Raw genomic sequence first — 16,412 nt, 5'->3', positions numbered from 1 at the left:
CCAGTCTGGTCATCGCTTCAACTTGTCTTAACCTACAGTGGAGTGACTGTTCTGTCACTCAGTTATCTGTTCCCTGAAAATCTCATAAAAACAACTGCTTACGCGGTTCGGACTCTTGTTAATCGTCTTGTCTTTTATTGCACAATTACTGTGTCGGTATAATAAATGTAGCTCTTAACCCTGGCCTCTTGTGGCACTATGAATTTAAACCTGTGGCACTCATTGGGATTCACTCTGCAGAGGGCTTAAATGCCAAATGTGTTGAAAGAAAATAATGTGATCCTGCTCAGAGCTTTAAATCAAAACATATTCCCATGATAAAGATGGTGATCGTACTAAAATGTCATGATATCTAATAGATTCCAATGCCTTTTGACAGCATTGAAGCAAACCCTGAAAGCCCTGCAGCGTTTTAGTCTAATAATACCGCCAACTTCTTCTTTCTTTCACCCTGGAGGAGAAAGATAATTTTTATGTGCTATGCAGATCTGTCAAGACGTGTCTGGGCAATGATATTATAAATGCTGATGTTGAGGGGTTCCCTTACTTTGCTAAAAGTGTGGGTGTGCTTTTTTCTTTGAAATGCCACAAATTCTCCAATTGCAGTCATCCAAGGTACGACCACCTTTATCCATCAGCACAGCCTGAACCCCTCTTAGACAGTCTGTCTTGTAAGTTTTTTGTCGTCGTCGGGAATAGTTCTCCGGGCTTCTTGAAGGCCGTTCCAAAGCTCTTCGTTGGATGTCGGCTGCCATTTGTTCCGTTCTCCGTCAAGATCATCCCACGCCCCTTCAGTGATGTCCAAATGCCTCTCTTTAGGTCCTGTGTCAGGTCTTTGCTGGATTTTCTTAGGGACATCATCAGATGCCGCTTCTTATTTTGTCCTCCACTTGTACAGTTTCGTCATTTTTATTTATTTTTTGACACTCAGCTACATGTTGTGATTTTGGTTTTCAGCTAATAGCTCCCCGAGAGTCACCTTGTTGGTGCCAAAATACTATTTTGTGTCAGTCAAACCGTGTTATCTTTGGCATCTTTATTGGATGCCTCGAAAGAAATGGGGACAAATGGTGTGTCTTTGCAACAGGCTGCTGGCAACAAAGTGCCCTGAAGATACCATTTAAAACTGGTTCACAACAACCACAACAGGGGTTCATCCCTTGAGCCTTTCTTATGCTTGAATGATTCAAAGACGAGTGTTTAAGTAGCTTCACGAACAAACAAACAAAAGAAAAACAAAAAAAAACGTCAGGTAAAAGGACAGGACTGAAAATTAGTGGTGGGGAGGAGCCAATTTCCCAAAGAAAAACTTTCAATCACCTTTAGAGAGCCCAGACAGCTATTTCCCTTTTCAAGATCACTTGAAAAGATTCCAAGAAAAAAAAGTCTGGTTCTTTGGAAGCAAACTTTTGCACGGTATCAGAATACCACACCACCTTCAGCAATATTTGCTAACTAAATGGAGGACTTAGGTCGGGCGGACACTAAATGATCAAATGAAAACCATAACAAGTTGGAACGCTGAGCCAGAAAGAAGCAGGCAGGTCGGGCTGTCCATTCAGAAGCCAGAGGGGAAGCTCAGCAAACAGCCACATGAATTGTAATTGGATGTTGACTGAGAGCCGTTGTTTGTGATTTGGTGTGCCGTCACACTGCGTGCCCCGCCGCCTCAGCGCCACCCCAATAAAGATGAAATAGAGTTTGATTGCCGGAGTAATTGCACCTCATTTGGGTAATGGGCCTGCATGGGGCGCTACAAGTGGAAATGAGATGAGCAGCACAAAGTCAGACAGGAGGAATGACAAAAGAAAGGGTTTATCTAAATGAGGCTAGCTTTAGAATGAAAGGGAGGTCAACAGGGAAAGCATTAAGCTAGTCACATATAACTGGTAAAATAAAGTGAAGAGAAACAATTACAGTCTTTGTCCCCCCCCCCCCCCCCCCCCATGAGATTTACTACAGGCCCCACTTTATTCATCAGCCTTGTAAAATCTGTAATAGAGGTGTAGACACTGAAACCAGCAGCTGAGTTAGTCTAATCTGAGCCGAGACACCACCCGCTGTTTCACTTTGCCTTCAGGGGGTTCGCAGCCCGAGGGAGAGGAGCGTAGACTCTGGACTGAAAAGAAAAACACTTTACTTCTCCATTAGAACTATCTCAAAGTTTTCCCATGAGCAAAGCACTCTTTATTTTAGTAAAGCAAACTTTATTGAAATGAATAGCGTTGTTGCCCAGGCAGCATTCTTTGGCTAAATGCAGGTTAACATGATAAAGGATCAAATGAAACTCATTTTATTGGGTGATTTGAAGAACTTGCACACTTCCTTGAGAGCATACAAGTGCAAAGTGTGAAAGTGATGTCCTATGTGAAGGCCATTGGCTGTCAATCACTGGCTTAAAATAAAGTAAAAAAGCTTTTTTTCTCTACGTATTCATGCAGAGTAGCGAGTGGGGATGAATGAAACGGAATGAACTGCAAGTGCAACAGAGGATATTTTCTCTTTTTGAGACGATAGCAAAAAAATCTGAAGAAGGTTAAACTGAAGGTGGCAGAGAATGAGGAAAAATCTCTTCTTTCAGGCCATTATGCATCTGTATATCTATCTATTTTTCTCTTTTCCACCTTCCTTTCCCACATCCCTCTCTGTTCTTTTCCTCAGGCTGGATGATTGATGCAGACAGCAGGCCGAAGTTCAAGGAGTTAGCTGCTGAGTTCTGCAGAATGGCGCGAGACCCCCAGCGATACCTGGTCATCCAGGTGTGTCCTCCTCAACAGGCTGTCTGCCAGGGCACTCTTTAATGAGACTTCTCTGTGCAGCTAGTCGCATGCTACGGCAGCCAAACATAGTCTGATGCAGTTGTGTGAAACACTGCCTTCTGGATTAAACAAATATGAATTATGATTCAGGGAGACGACCGGATGAAGCTGCCCAGCCCCAACGACAGCAAGTTCTTCCAGAGCCTGCTGGATGAAGAGGACCTTGATGACTTGATGGATGCTGAGGAGTATCTGGTGCCTCGAGGTTTCAATGCGGCTCCTCCGTCGTGCACAGCCAGGCCTCGAGTTGACTCTAACAGAGTAAGACGCTGTTTCTACACACACAAAGATGTTGCGACTCTAGGTTTTCTAAGATAAAAACATGCAAACATCACCCGTCCTCCAGCCTGGTCTCACAATTAGCTGTGAAGTACGGTTACACCAATAACGAGGGCTCTTTAAGGCTCTGTTTACATTAATTCATTTCAACCTTTCTTCGTGTCGGCGTCTTGCAAACTATTTACATTTACACACAAACGGGGATCGACTGATTCGCTAGTCACATGACTAATCAGCCATCACATCACATGATTGCCCTTGCTTTATTATTTATTATTCTTTATTATTTATTCTTCGGCGACAACAACTTGGTCCACGAAATTGTCCCACCATGCGCTGCTTCTTCCCGGTCTAACCCAAAAGCGGCGCTCCATGTACGGCTTGCGTTGCTGCAGTGGCTGGGTTCTCATCATAAAAGCTTGTTGAATCTGGCGCCTCCTTGCCACCTATTGTTGTGCACAGCGTACTACCAGCAGTAGGACATGGAGCAGGCTCCCATGCTGATCGTGGTTGTCCATGATTTCCATATTCTTCTCGATGACACGAATAGAAAGGAAGTGTGTAACTGAAGTGAAGCACGCCTGTTTGTTTTTAGTTTCCCAGCACTCAAGTCACATGACCAACGATACCAGCCTAGCGAATCAGGGAGGAGTACGTCCGCAGTATAGAGCTCAGCACTGCGGATCCCCGTTTCTCACCGTTTACAACTGCTAAAAATCAGCATCGTATGCGAATGCTTATGTGGGCTCCGGCGTCTTTGAATCCTTCCACCTATGAAGTCGTATTCCAGTATTTTAATGTAAATGGACAGTGCATCCACGATAGAAACGATATAGAAACAGATTAGTATAAACGGACCCTAAGACAAGTGATGGTGTTTCATAACCTTACAATTTAATGAAGTGCTGTGAATTTACTGTGGATTTAAAATCTAAAATTTATCTTGCATCAGTAAGGCACAACATTATGACCACCTACCTAATATTAAGTAGGTTCATTCTGACCTTTCAGAGTCTGGACAAAGAACATCTGAGAGTGTTCTGGAGTGTCTTGCACAGGATGTTAATCAGAGATCCTTTGAGAAAAGTGTAAAAGTATAAACACGGTAAATCACACAGAAGAGGCGCGGAGGAACAAACTAACTGTTCACAACAGTTTGAAATTAAACAGGAAATGGCAAACAAATACCTGAAATTAAAGCATTTTGATAGAGCAACTTTTTAAAATCACCATTAAAAGACCTTTTGGTTTTACTGATTTGACTCAATTCTTCCCTTCTTCTTGTCTTAAACGGCCCCAAATCGCTGTCTTCTCTAAGTGCTCGAGGCTGTTAAGAACTTTCACTGCACGGATGATTTTCTTTTGCTAATGGTAAACCTGGACTTTTTATGTGCTCGCTCTGCAGGCCCCAAGTTTCATGACTTAGCGCTTTAGAAGCAAATAACAGCTGCCCTTTTAAAAGGCTTGAGCCTTATAGGCAATGAGTGCAGGCCGTTTGCTCTGCAGCATTCGTCCTGTGATGCTGGCCCATTGCTTTGCATCTTGTACAAATTTGTCTTGCAAGAGGCTCTTTGTTCGTCCGTCTCCCCAAAAAAAAACAACACACAGCATAATCCACCTGAGGTCCGGCGTGTTTAGGGCAAAGAAGCCCATCAGCCTTTTGATTATGCAGATAAATTTCCCCTAATGCTCAGACAGGGAGGGAACTCATTGTTAAACGCTACTGGCCATTTTTTGTCAGGGGAATTTAGTTATTCAGGCTGCGGGTCTGCAAATGCAGTCCGATGGAGACAGTTATCTGTGTTGACTCGCTCTCACGCGCTCATACTTGAAAAGAGGAGCAGATAATGACTAGCTTTGAAGAAGGGATGAAGTGAGAAGTTGGTGGAGGGGGAGGCTGATTGCAATGGAGGTTGGACTGTAGGAGGAGGTGGAGAGATATAACCCCGGGATGTTTCCTTTGTCTTTTCTTTTCCTGTTGTGTTTTGTTGCTCCGCTTCCTGTAATTGCTGCTTTAGCGCTAGCAGTTGGCGAGAGTGCAGAAGAGCTGGCCTGGATTACATAGCCCATGGGCAAGTGAGCACAGCACCATGAGAAGCCTTTAGTTCACGTGTCATGTTTTGTGTTTTATTATGGGGATTTTTGTTCTTTTTTTGAGGCTCAGGTGTTTGAATCATAGATTCGCCTGACTGCCTCTCAGAGTCTCTTAAGACTGATGACTAGACCAGCAAAACTTTACCTGAGGATTTTACTTCAAAAAAGGAGGAGAGGGCACAAGATTAACAAAAACTTCGTCTCATCCTCTCAACTCGTCCCTTTAACACAGAACCAGTTTGGCTATCGAGATGGTGGTCCGAACCCAGAGGAAGGAGCCCTCGCCCAAGCCTCTGTGAACCAGGAAGCCACAGGTGGCCCGGTTCCCGCCCTGGAGAACCAGCGCTGTAACGGAAGCCTGCATAAGAAGAGCCTGAGCCAAGCTGGAGGGGAAGACAGCGGAGCCCAGAGGTACAGCGCTGACCCTACCATCTTCCTGGGGGAGAGAGCGTCCAGAGGGGACACTGATGAGGACGGCTACATGACGCCAATGAAGGACAAGAGCTCCTCAGGTAGTCTAAGAACACAAAACAGTCAAGTTACGTTAGGATATTTTACAGAACGCACATTATAAGCCTTTGTTATAGTGGGGAAATAAGTCCAGTTGAAAATTGTGCATTCATTTTTATTGACATGTCAAACACAGACACAACCATGTGACTCAGGCAGATGCAAAACTTTATACAAGACAGGCACACTCTCGTCTCTTGCACCGTCTGTTCTGTCTCGTCTTTGCTCATTCACACACTCAATGCAATCTTTTGTAGTATTGTCTGCCTGTCGTTTTGCTTGTTCATTTCATTTCGCTGCCATTGATTAATACTCCTGCTGAGTTTCCATCGACAGCAGTTTATGCCAGCTACTACTCCAGAGTCATGTTTTGCCTTTGATCGTATTTCACTCCATCAGCCCAGCTTCTGAGCTACCATCTTTGATTTGTGAGCAGCTCTAAATATAACAAAGCCTGCGGCAAAGTGCATCTGATGCAATGTCGAGGAGCTGAAGAGTGGGGAAAAAAATCAATAGGTTTCACACCCCACCATTATAGCGCTTGGAAGCAGTGAAGAAGGGGTCATTTGCTGGCACTTTCACCCGAGGCAGATGGAGCTTCCACTGCCAAAGAACTGCTGGCATGTTTCCCATCTGGTCCTCAGTGGCTGCCATTATCACCATTACCATCTCATCTCCTCATTAGCCAATGATCTCTTTCTCTTACTCTCTTTCAATTTCCATTCACTTTGTTTACTCTGCTGTTGATTTGATTTCTGTTGATTTTTCTTCTGATTGTCTCTCATAGACTCCTTTGCACTTCGTCCTCTAATCCCTACCCTTTTTCCTTCTCTGGCCCGTGCTGCAGAGTATCTGAATCCAATTGAGGAGAACCCCTTTGTCTCACGACGTAAAAACGGTGAGGTCCATGCCTTGGACAACCCGGGCTACCACAGCACACCCAACAGCCAGCCAAAAGGAGAGGATGAGTACATCAACGAGCCCCTCTACCTCAACACCTTCCACAGCTCCGCTGAGTTAGGCCTGGAAGCCCTGAGGAGAAACGGTCTGCCATTACCCATCCACCCTCCTTCTTCCATCTCGGCTTCAACCCCAGGCCCCCACCTCCCACTTACCATCCAGACCAGCCTGCCCCACTTCCCCCTCCCCACAGCCCAGCCATCTCCGTCTGGTGTGCCCTGCCTCCACGGTCCAGCGACTCACATCCTCCACGCCCACCACACCATTAAACCTGCAGGACAACCTGGCAACCCAGGCGGCGGCTCCCTATCTCAGAGCCAAACAGGAACTACTGCCCAAGTCCAGGTGAGCCAATCAGGTGCCCTGTGCACTTCAGCCACCATCGGGCATGGCAGTTTGCCGGCCTACCAGAGCCACGCCATCTCACACCCTGCGAGCATGCTGAAGCACGGAGGGCACACGTCAGGTAAAGCCAGCGGGAAGAAGCTGAAGGTAACCTTTGACAATCCTGAATACTGGCAGCACAGCTTGCCTCCCAAATCATCTATCCAGGTGGCCCCAGATGCAGCCCAGGGAGGCTCCACCAACGCCAAGCTCTTCTATAAACAGAACGGACACATACGACCGGCGGTAGCTGAGAACCCCGAATACATGTCTGAGTTTGCCCTGAAGTCCGGCACTGTCTTGCCGCCTCCACCTTACAGGCAGCGAAACACTGTGGTCTAGATTGTCCCCCGATCTTACTCCACCCCCCCCTCGACAACCCTGACATTCTTCTTGATTCCACCATCAGAGGCCGGCAACCAAAGCCACCCACTCTCGTTCCAGAAAAATGCGCCATCTGCTGTAGCAACATCCAAGAGAGGTGGACAAGCAGAAACCAACTCAGACATCTTCACTATATCCAGTCCGGTCCATTTTCTGTTCTGTAGATAGAGACTCTGCTCCAACTCTCCGAGAGCGTGGAGTATATGGCAGTTTTGGGCGGAGGACAGAGAACACAGCTGTGAGCGCTCTGGGTCTTGTTGTTCGCACCAAGGCAGGCGCACGACTCTCGAACACATTGGATTCATCTTTGGGAACCTGAACTCACTGCCAGCCACTTCAGTGTCAGATTTGTGAGAGGAACAAATACTTTAATTTTTTTTTCTTTTCTTGTTCTCCAGCATAGAAGTCTGAGGATGAGCAATATTCTGCAGAGGGTTTATGTAAACGAGCAAACCGATAGAACAAATTCAGTTTGTTAGATGTCTGGCTTTGCGAATGATATTGGAGTGACGTGAAGAATGGTAATTATGGAGGAAAAGAAGACCAAGTTTATGTTCAGTCATTGGATGGAGCACTCATCCATCATATTCTTTTTTTTCCTTTTTCTTTTTTAACCTGTAGGATCCATTTATTCTTAAATTCTTTTCATCAAATCCGGGAAATCCATTTCATCCTTCTACTGTAACTACGATACTGTGATGGCCGGAACTACAGCGTTTTCTTCTGTGGCATTTGTAGTTCAACCACAGACTCTGTACGTTGTCTGAAAAGATGCAGGGCAACTATAGTCTTGTTATTTTTCACTTGACTGCTGTCTGCTTGGAAAGGCTGATCAAAAAACAGCTTTTCCAGGTGAAAGGGTCTAACATAAAAATACACTGTTAATACTTTGATAAGCACCGGATTTGGTGCTGAACGTTCGACTTTTATACACTGGTTTTCCCATTTAGACCGTGACTCTTAATTGATGAGCAACTATCTTTATGGAAATGGCTGTGTACAGCTAAATAAAGTGTCAAGATCATCCATTAAGCAGTAGAGCTTAAAAGAAGAGAGAGAAGAAATGACTACAGAGAGCTGAGGAAAGGTTCACACAAGCCGACTAATGAAGACCTCAAGGAATGAAGAAGGCAGCACCAGCAGAGCACAGTAAAGCAGACTACTTTTTATGTGGGTGTTTTATGTCAGTGCGATTGGGATGAGTGTGGGTGTGTATGTTCACATATTATGAAGTCGGCTTGACCCCGTCGGGATATCTTTTTTCTTTTTTAAAAATCAGTGATCAGTGGGCTCGATAGCTAAAGACGTTCATTATCTCTGTTAACTAACAGCAGACTCGACAAAGCTTTTGGTCTGCGGTCGCTCTTAAGCAGAAGACGAATCAAGCTTGGATCAAAAACTCATGGAGTGGCCCCCATCTGCGCCAAATGAGAAAGAAAAATCAACTACGTTTTTTTGATCTCAAGTACATTTTTGGAGAGTAGCGACATAGCGGCATATGTGAGCAAGATTCAACGACTGATATCGCAGGAAATGGGTACAGTTGTTCATTACCCGAATTTTCTTTTCCACCACATCTATACTCTTACAGACATTACAATGAAATTTAAATTTTTAGGTTATTAGTGGCAATTTACAGGTTAAAATGACAGGCTTGACAGCTTGATAAGTTTTTTTTTGCAATCTCAACTCCCAGCCCTTCAGAAAACTCTTTTTTCTTGGTTAAAGTTGGAAGTTTATTCGAAATCTGGGCTATCCTCTGAAAATAGAGACATGAGAGAACACACAAATATCCAAGTTTTTTTCCAAGCAACCACGTCGCTTCATTTTTGAAGGCTTGATAAACCTCACAAACACCGAGGCTGTTTTGGATGTAGCAATAAGGAATTATCCGTCATTTTAGCCCGAAATCACATAAATGTAAGTATACGGACTTTTAAAAGATGCCGATGAGAGCGAGGCTTATTCTGACGGAAACAAAACTCTGATCTAGATTAGGTGCAAGCTTTTGTGCATCATTTGAGCCTCATTTGGCAGTTTTATAGATTGACAGCTAAACATTTTGAGTATCACCTAACATCTTCAGCTGGATCACCTTTTTTATTTGACTTTTATCATTTCATTTTACACATAACGACCAGTGTGCATTGTCATTATTTTTGTCATTATATTGACTTTGAACTTAAAGTTGATTCCACCCGTGCAACCAGTTTCACTTTGGCTGCTCTAACTGTCAGTGACTGTTACTGAATTGTTTTGGAGTAGCAGATGGTACGAGTTGGTAAAACGCCACCTTAATTTCTTGATCATTTATTTTGAGTGAGATAAAATAATGCACAGACTGTTTCAATCAACGTAATGAGGAAAAGTCTTTAATACTGAACTGTATTGTTTCTCTACCAACCAGTAGCTGACCATAGCAACTACTTTCATGAAGCATTTCATGGTTTTGAGTACGCATCATCATCATATGTCTGATGTTAAGGAAAGGCTGAGTCCAGAAGAGGTTTGCAGTAACTACATCAGCATTTTGACCACAGTGTTTGACCAACTCCAGTCAGTCCTTTTGTTGACCCATGACCTTTTCTTACCTGAAGATTCACACCAAAAACCAAGATTTGTTGTTACATTGCATGAATTTTATGTTTAAATTTGGTTCTGTTATCTAATAACATATGTTATCTAATAATATGTATGTAGGCATTCTTAATAATTTCACAACATAACGCCAGCCATTGTCGTCCCTCAAGTGTTCTGTCTGTTCCCTGTGTTCGATATTGATTGGTTGATAGGCAGTCATGCATCTGACATCAGTGTGTGTCACTCAGTTAGTTGGCTTATTTTTTTATGATGTCGTCACGGTGTATTTCAGTGAAAAACTTGTTCTTCTCCAGCTCTGGCCATAGTTTTAGCCGTAACTTTTTTTTTTTTTTTTTAAAGAAAAAAAACTAGCCGAACCACCAATTGGCTAAAAACCAAGCCGAGCCCACCTTTTTTCAAATCAAAGCTGGGCAGTTCGTGCATCTAATTTTGATTTGGATCAAGCCTAAACCTCCTGAGCAAAGTCGTGCGTTTTGAATTCACACAACAATTAGGATAACCAAAAGGCGCTATACTGCGTTCACAAAGTTTTTGGGGACAGGGTTGATCCGCACCTCCAGTAAAAAGGCTCGTTAATCATATTGATGAATGTACCAAATATCGAGTCCCGTCATTGCTTTTTCTTAGCTGGTGTAACTTGTTCCTTTGTACTTTCACAGACACAGAATTTGAATTAGCACAAGTAGAGTTTGCCCACAGAATATTTGCAGCCTTCACTTCTGATGCCTCTGCAGGCAAACTGCCGTGCCATGCTGCCAGAAGCACTGGTTTTACAGCCATTCTTTCTTCCCGACAAGCCATACAGAGCAACCCGCGGGTGTGAAAAAACAAGTTTAGGAGTCAAAACTTTTGTAATGTTGGTTTATCTCAAAGGTCCAGTTGCAATATCTCCCTGAACCTTTAACAAGGGCGACATTTACTGGTCTTTATTTGTTGATCATCGATATTGCTGTGTCATTGTTCCAACATCTTTTCATCATTCTGCTGCGGGGAGAGCTGAGCTGTTTTCTTGTTTTGGTTATTTATATCATGTATTGCAGCGTGTCGGAAAGTGTTTGTCTATGCACATATAAAGCTGTATATGTTTTTCCTCCCTATGGAGCACTTTGATCAGAGGCGCGGGTAGAAAAAGAGTATTTCCAGCCTTCCTTGCAAAAAACTGGTATATCTGGATGTTTAACACTTCAGAAGGCAAAAGCTGAGGAAGAGGTCTGAGGAAGATACTGCTGCCAAGAGTTGAAGACAAGAACACATTCGAGGTGGTGCTGACCAGCTTCAAGAATGTCCTCATTTCCGTGTTTTTTTTTTGTTTGCTTCAAACAGTATTTATAATGCCGCTTTGATGATATCATGATTAATAGATGAAGGAGTATTTTGTAGTCCCTTTTAGAGCTCTAATTCTATGAAATAGAGACAGCATTTAATATCAGTGTTAAATATTTATGGCACATTTGAGCTTGTTTATTCTGAGCGATGGAAGCAACTGCCAAATCTGGGTTTTAAGGGGGGATAAAAAGGATGATGTGGGGAATAAAAAAGAAAAAGGAGAACATATACCTCGGTTCCATCCTCCTCAAATAATTCTGCAGACCCAGGAAAAAACATGCGTTATAATCACTAATAGATTTCACTGAGACTATTTAAAGAAGTGGTGTGAAACGTAGAGCATCTAAGGCACTCAGCCCTGTATTTTTAGTGAACTTATCTCCTGATTTCATTGACAGAAGACAGAAAGACGCACCTGAACCTTAAGATTAACCAGTTCTCATCATTGTTATGTCATCCAGATGCCTTGTTTACCTCTCTTTAAATATCACAAATGTGTTTTTGTGGATATAGTTATTCTTTCCTGTCTGCTGACTCTTAATATGTTAAAACATATTTTTGCCTTGGTGTTGGGCTGTGGTACCTGCCCTATTCGCCCCAGTGTGTCTCATGGCAGTTATAAAAGAAAAAAATGCCACAGCAACACCAGTCTTAAGGGTCTTGTCCATGTGGGTTATTAAGGCCCAGCTCTTTGTATGGTCTTCGATCCACATGCTAATGCAGTTTTAGGTCACTCAAAGTTCATCTTTATTACTTGGCAGTGTTGGCATAGAAACCCAGAGACTTGTGGCACGTGACGTTTTGGTATTCGCTGTTATATTCTTGCGTTTTCATATGTTTGTGTGGACCAGGTCTAAGGCTAAGTGCACACAGATAGTTAAAGCAATACTATGTAACATTTCTACCTTAAAATAACAGCTTGAAAAAAATTGTGCGGCTAGAATGAGTTTTAATATTAGCATTGGCCTGTCTCCTATGCCCTTCGGGGGTCTGAGTTGGAAAAACTGCGCTATGTAACTTTGCTGGACCGGCCCGGGAGCTGAGCGGAAGTACTTCGACTTGCTTTCTGGCACACCTACCGCAAAAACAAATAGACCCCTCTCACGCTCCCAGGTATAAGGCTAAGCTAGCGCAACATTGTCAGTACGATCATCATGGCAGAGGCACCGAAGAAACAGAAGAAGAAGTTGACTGATGAAGCAAGGAAGAGAAAGAGAGAGGCCGACAAAGCAAGAGACCGGACTAGAGTTGCTCTTGGAACAGCCTGTAGGGGGAGCTCCATGGGCTTTTTGAGAAGTTACATTGTATTGCTTTAAGTGCTGAACACAGGGAAACACTCTCACAATTCTTGAGCCGAATTCTTTGCCAAATCTGGTCCAAAACTGACAACATTGGTGTTTGGTCCCGCGTTGTTGAAGTTTTGTTTCATGTTGCAGTGTAGTCCATACGGAGGGTAACTGGACATTTATGTGCAAACATGTAAAAAGTCCTGTTAGCAAGGTTAGCACCAGAGCTATCTTAGCTAGATCTGCCATTGCCATGTAGACAAAGGAGATATCGTAGTAAGGATATAGCCATAGCACACGCTATGAGCCAAAATCCCAGACTTTCTAGTCCACACCTGTCAGAGATGGGGACTCGAGTCATGCGACTCGACTCGAGTCGCACTTAAGTTGCACAAAGAAAGACTCGAGACTTGACTTCAGACTTGCCCTCAAAAGACTTGAGACTTGACTTGGACTCGAGGTCTGGGACTTGTAAACAATCTTTATTTCCTGAAATTATTGTTTCTGATCTTTATTTAGTAAATTTCGATGTATGACAAGGCTGATGGCAGGCTGAGAGCAGCATAGCCTCACGCATACGGGCAGCCAGCCACTGATATCAAAACTACTGTAACCATGGCAACGTCAAGCTCATCTGGACCTGTGCCATATGTTGTCACATTTGGTTTTAAAGCGTTCACGCAGACGGCAAACAAGCAAACGGCCACTTGCAAAGTGTGTGGTATCAGGATAAATGATGCCGGCTCAACTACGTCCAACTTCATCAGGCACCTGAAAACACACAAGGACAGGTCAGTCTCTTTGTAACGTGAAAGGGAAACTTAGCGCGTATCGACAGGTTACGCTAGCAAACTAATCAAAGTAAACAGTGTAAACTATATGCAGATCATAGCTTCATTGTTCAGTACACGGCGTTGCTGATTTATCTGCAGCAGCCTGTGGAATTTGGGAATGACTTGGGTTAAGTAGCCTTGGTTAACAGTTACCGAATTAATTGCTAAGCCAAGTCTACGTGGATGTAACTTCACGTTAATCGAATTGCTGTTTTAAAATTACCCACTTTTACTATTTCAGGGACACCTCATAAAATTCCAGGTCGACACTGTAAAGAAAAACCTGAAAAATGCCCTGCAATTGTGCTGAAAAATGTTATGCATGAGAAGTTCAGGCTACACAGCCAGTTATTAATATGTGTGTTCATGTATCCTGTGGCGCAGAGCAAGCACACATATTTCAAAATACATTTATATACTTCAAACAAGCTTTCATGGCGTTTCTTCACACTGGATTGAAATAGCCCTCTTAAGTGACCATGCTGTGATCAATTTTGATCCTCCAGTTTATAATGATATTACATATACTGATAATACAGTACATAACAAACAGCAATGCAGTCTTATTATCTAGACCAAATGGTCTGTGTCTAATGATAGAACGTTCATTTCAGACTTGAGACTTGACTTGGACTAGAACACAAAGACTTGAGACTTGACTTAGACTTGGAAAAAAATTACTTGTAAACATGTCTGACACCTGTTATAGCTGAAGTTAGTAAAAATCCTTCTCCTTGAAAGGTATTATCCAAAAAGTTTTGCATTAGTGCTCAAAACTGCATTTGCATGTGAACGATTGGTGCAAACACATAGACTAATTTGAGCCTATCAAAATACCTATGTTCATGTGGACAGGGCCTGAGACCGATCTTTTCCTTCCTTCTTTTTTTTTTAATCACTTTTTTTATGAACTGTTTCCTCTCAGCCAAGGTGCAGAGGCATGTAGCCATGCACCGAAGTGAATCCTTCCTCAGCTGTTACCTTCCACAAAGGCTGCAGTTGAGTCTGTTGTATAGTAAATGTTACATTTGCATGGTACCCAAATTGAGTGTTTTTACTGCCCTCCATCTTTGTATTTCTTCACCGATGACAATATTTCCTTTGAGTGTAGGATGAATTAAACTGATATTTTTTACTGAGTTTAGTAGCACAAACTGGAAATTATTATCTCTGAAATTTTTTTCATGGATTTTTTTAGGGTTTTTGTGTGTGTGTGTGTGTGTGTGTGTGTGTATGTGTCTACGTGTGTTGTACTCCTATACTATATTGTCTTCTTAAGATTGAGTTTTATCCATACTATTAAGGATGTACTTATTTACACTACTGTGACAGCTACTGTACATTATCCAAAACGTTTGTGATTCATTTTAATTGCACAAATCATGGCTCATAAATGGAGATCATTTGTTTTTTTTTCCATGTTCAAATTACCAGATTAGTGGAACTGTACAGAATCTTTGGGATTTCCTCCAAAATTTATCTAACACACTTCAAAAACAAATGTGAATAGTATTTTTATAAAGCACTGAAATGGCCAACATGGTGAATTTGTAAATATGGAGGCAATGCTTTGGATTTATATTGGTCTTCTCTCCAACTACTGTTTTCTCCTGCTTATAACAAGTTGTATAAAAAGAGCCGTACATATTTGCTTTATGTGAGTGTACCTTTGGACTAATGGGGATTTGTTTTTAAAAGTGCTTGTTGACCTTTTCTCATGTGAAACTGTTCAGTGGCCCTGTTCTGGACCTTTGTGGGTGTCCTCATGTAATCTTTCAGTTTAGGTGAACACTGTACAGCTCTATAAAAGTGATGGTGGCAGGCTGTCAGTCCATTTGAATCTGTTTCAATTCCCCCGCGCCTGCCGCATCAACACACGACAAGTTCCTCCACATCTCCACGTCTTTTCACTTTATGAAACTGAAACCAGTGCTGCCAACTAACCTGGGGTCGGCGTTACCTTTTTCTGCCTAGTTTCTGCCCGGAAATGTTACTGAGCCAAGTCTAACGTCCTTTTTCTCTCCTGAAAGGCAGAGCACAGCTTCCCCGAATCAACCCGTTTTTATGTTTGAGTTCCAAATTGCTTTGCATGCTTGTCGAGAAAAATTAATTGGGAAGAAGGTGTCATCCACCACTCCTCCTTGCCTTTCAACACCTTTCCCCCTGTCTCCTTTATCCAACATGGTCACTGCTGACTATCTTCTCTGAGTACTTTGAAACCATACCCAAAGCTTTATATCATAGAAATACCGTTCCTCATGTTTGGTACATGAATCTGTCAAAAGTATATTTTTAATTTAATATAAATAAAGATTGATTCTGTATTTGTGCTGGTCTTTTGGTGGTGATTTTGTGTGTCTAGCGGCTAAAAGTCTACACACACACACACACACATGAAATATTCATAGAAAATTGTCACTCTACATGTATCTATTGTCTGTATGGATGATACGGTCTTTATCAAGAAAAAATCAGCTACATCAGGGACTGCAACAGTGCACACAGTGCTGGTTAGCATTATTGGCGCTCAAGAATTACAAACAAACATGCCATGTGGAAGATGTACTGGGGTATTGATGGTCCTATCAAAGCACACAGCCTCCCTCCCTGCTGCCCTCATATTTCCCGAAAATATGCCCTCTGATGTCCAACCCCACATAGATAAGCACTGAGTCTCATCTCATTCAAAGTGGCCGCGAGCTAGCTTTTAGATCAAGTCCTCGCTCTTAGATCATGACGACCAATTAGAAATCTGAGCCTGAACTGGCCTGTTTTCTCTTAGATGGAGAGATTGTTAGAACATCTTAAACTTGGGTTTCACTTTTGGCTTTAGCTCTCTTCGTTTTAGACTTTGTTACATGCTCAAGCGCGGCACGCAGAAGTTTCCTGTATTACCACCTTTTAGCACAGTATGTACGATAAAATCGCACATAAGA

General features: G+C 42.8%; 1 protein-coding gene across 5 annotated transcripts in view; it reads left to right on the top strand.

The window, feature by feature from the left end:
* LOC142391622 (receptor tyrosine-protein kinase erbB-4-like) overlaps nt 1–15,757 on the top strand; it is a 319,136-nt gene extending 303,379 nt beyond the window's left edge. For all 5 annotated transcript variants that reach the window (XM_075477530.1, XM_075477531.1, XM_075477529.1 and 2 more), the window contains exons 24-27: nt 2,662–2,759; nt 2,910–3,080; nt 5,425–5,704; nt 6,550–15,757. In XM_075477530.1, coding sequence (XP_075333645.1) covers nt 2,662–2,759; nt 2,910–3,080; nt 5,425–5,704; nt 6,550–7,388 — 1,388 coding nt within the window. In that variant the 3' untranslated portion in view covers nt 7,389–15,757. The remainder of the gene's footprint in view (nt 1–2,661; nt 2,760–2,909; nt 3,081–5,424; nt 5,705–6,549) is intronic.
* The last annotated feature ends 655 nt before the right edge of the window (nt 15,758–16,412 follow it).

This window comes from Odontesthes bonariensis, chromosome 11 (genome assembly GCF_027942865.1).
Source record: "Odontesthes bonariensis isolate fOdoBon6 chromosome 11, fOdoBon6.hap1, whole genome shotgun sequence".
In the NCBI taxonomy this organism is placed as follows: Eukaryota; Metazoa; Chordata; class Actinopteri; order Atheriniformes; family Atherinopsidae; genus Odontesthes; species Odontesthes bonariensis.
This window is presented reverse-complemented; position numbering and strand designations above follow the sequence as displayed.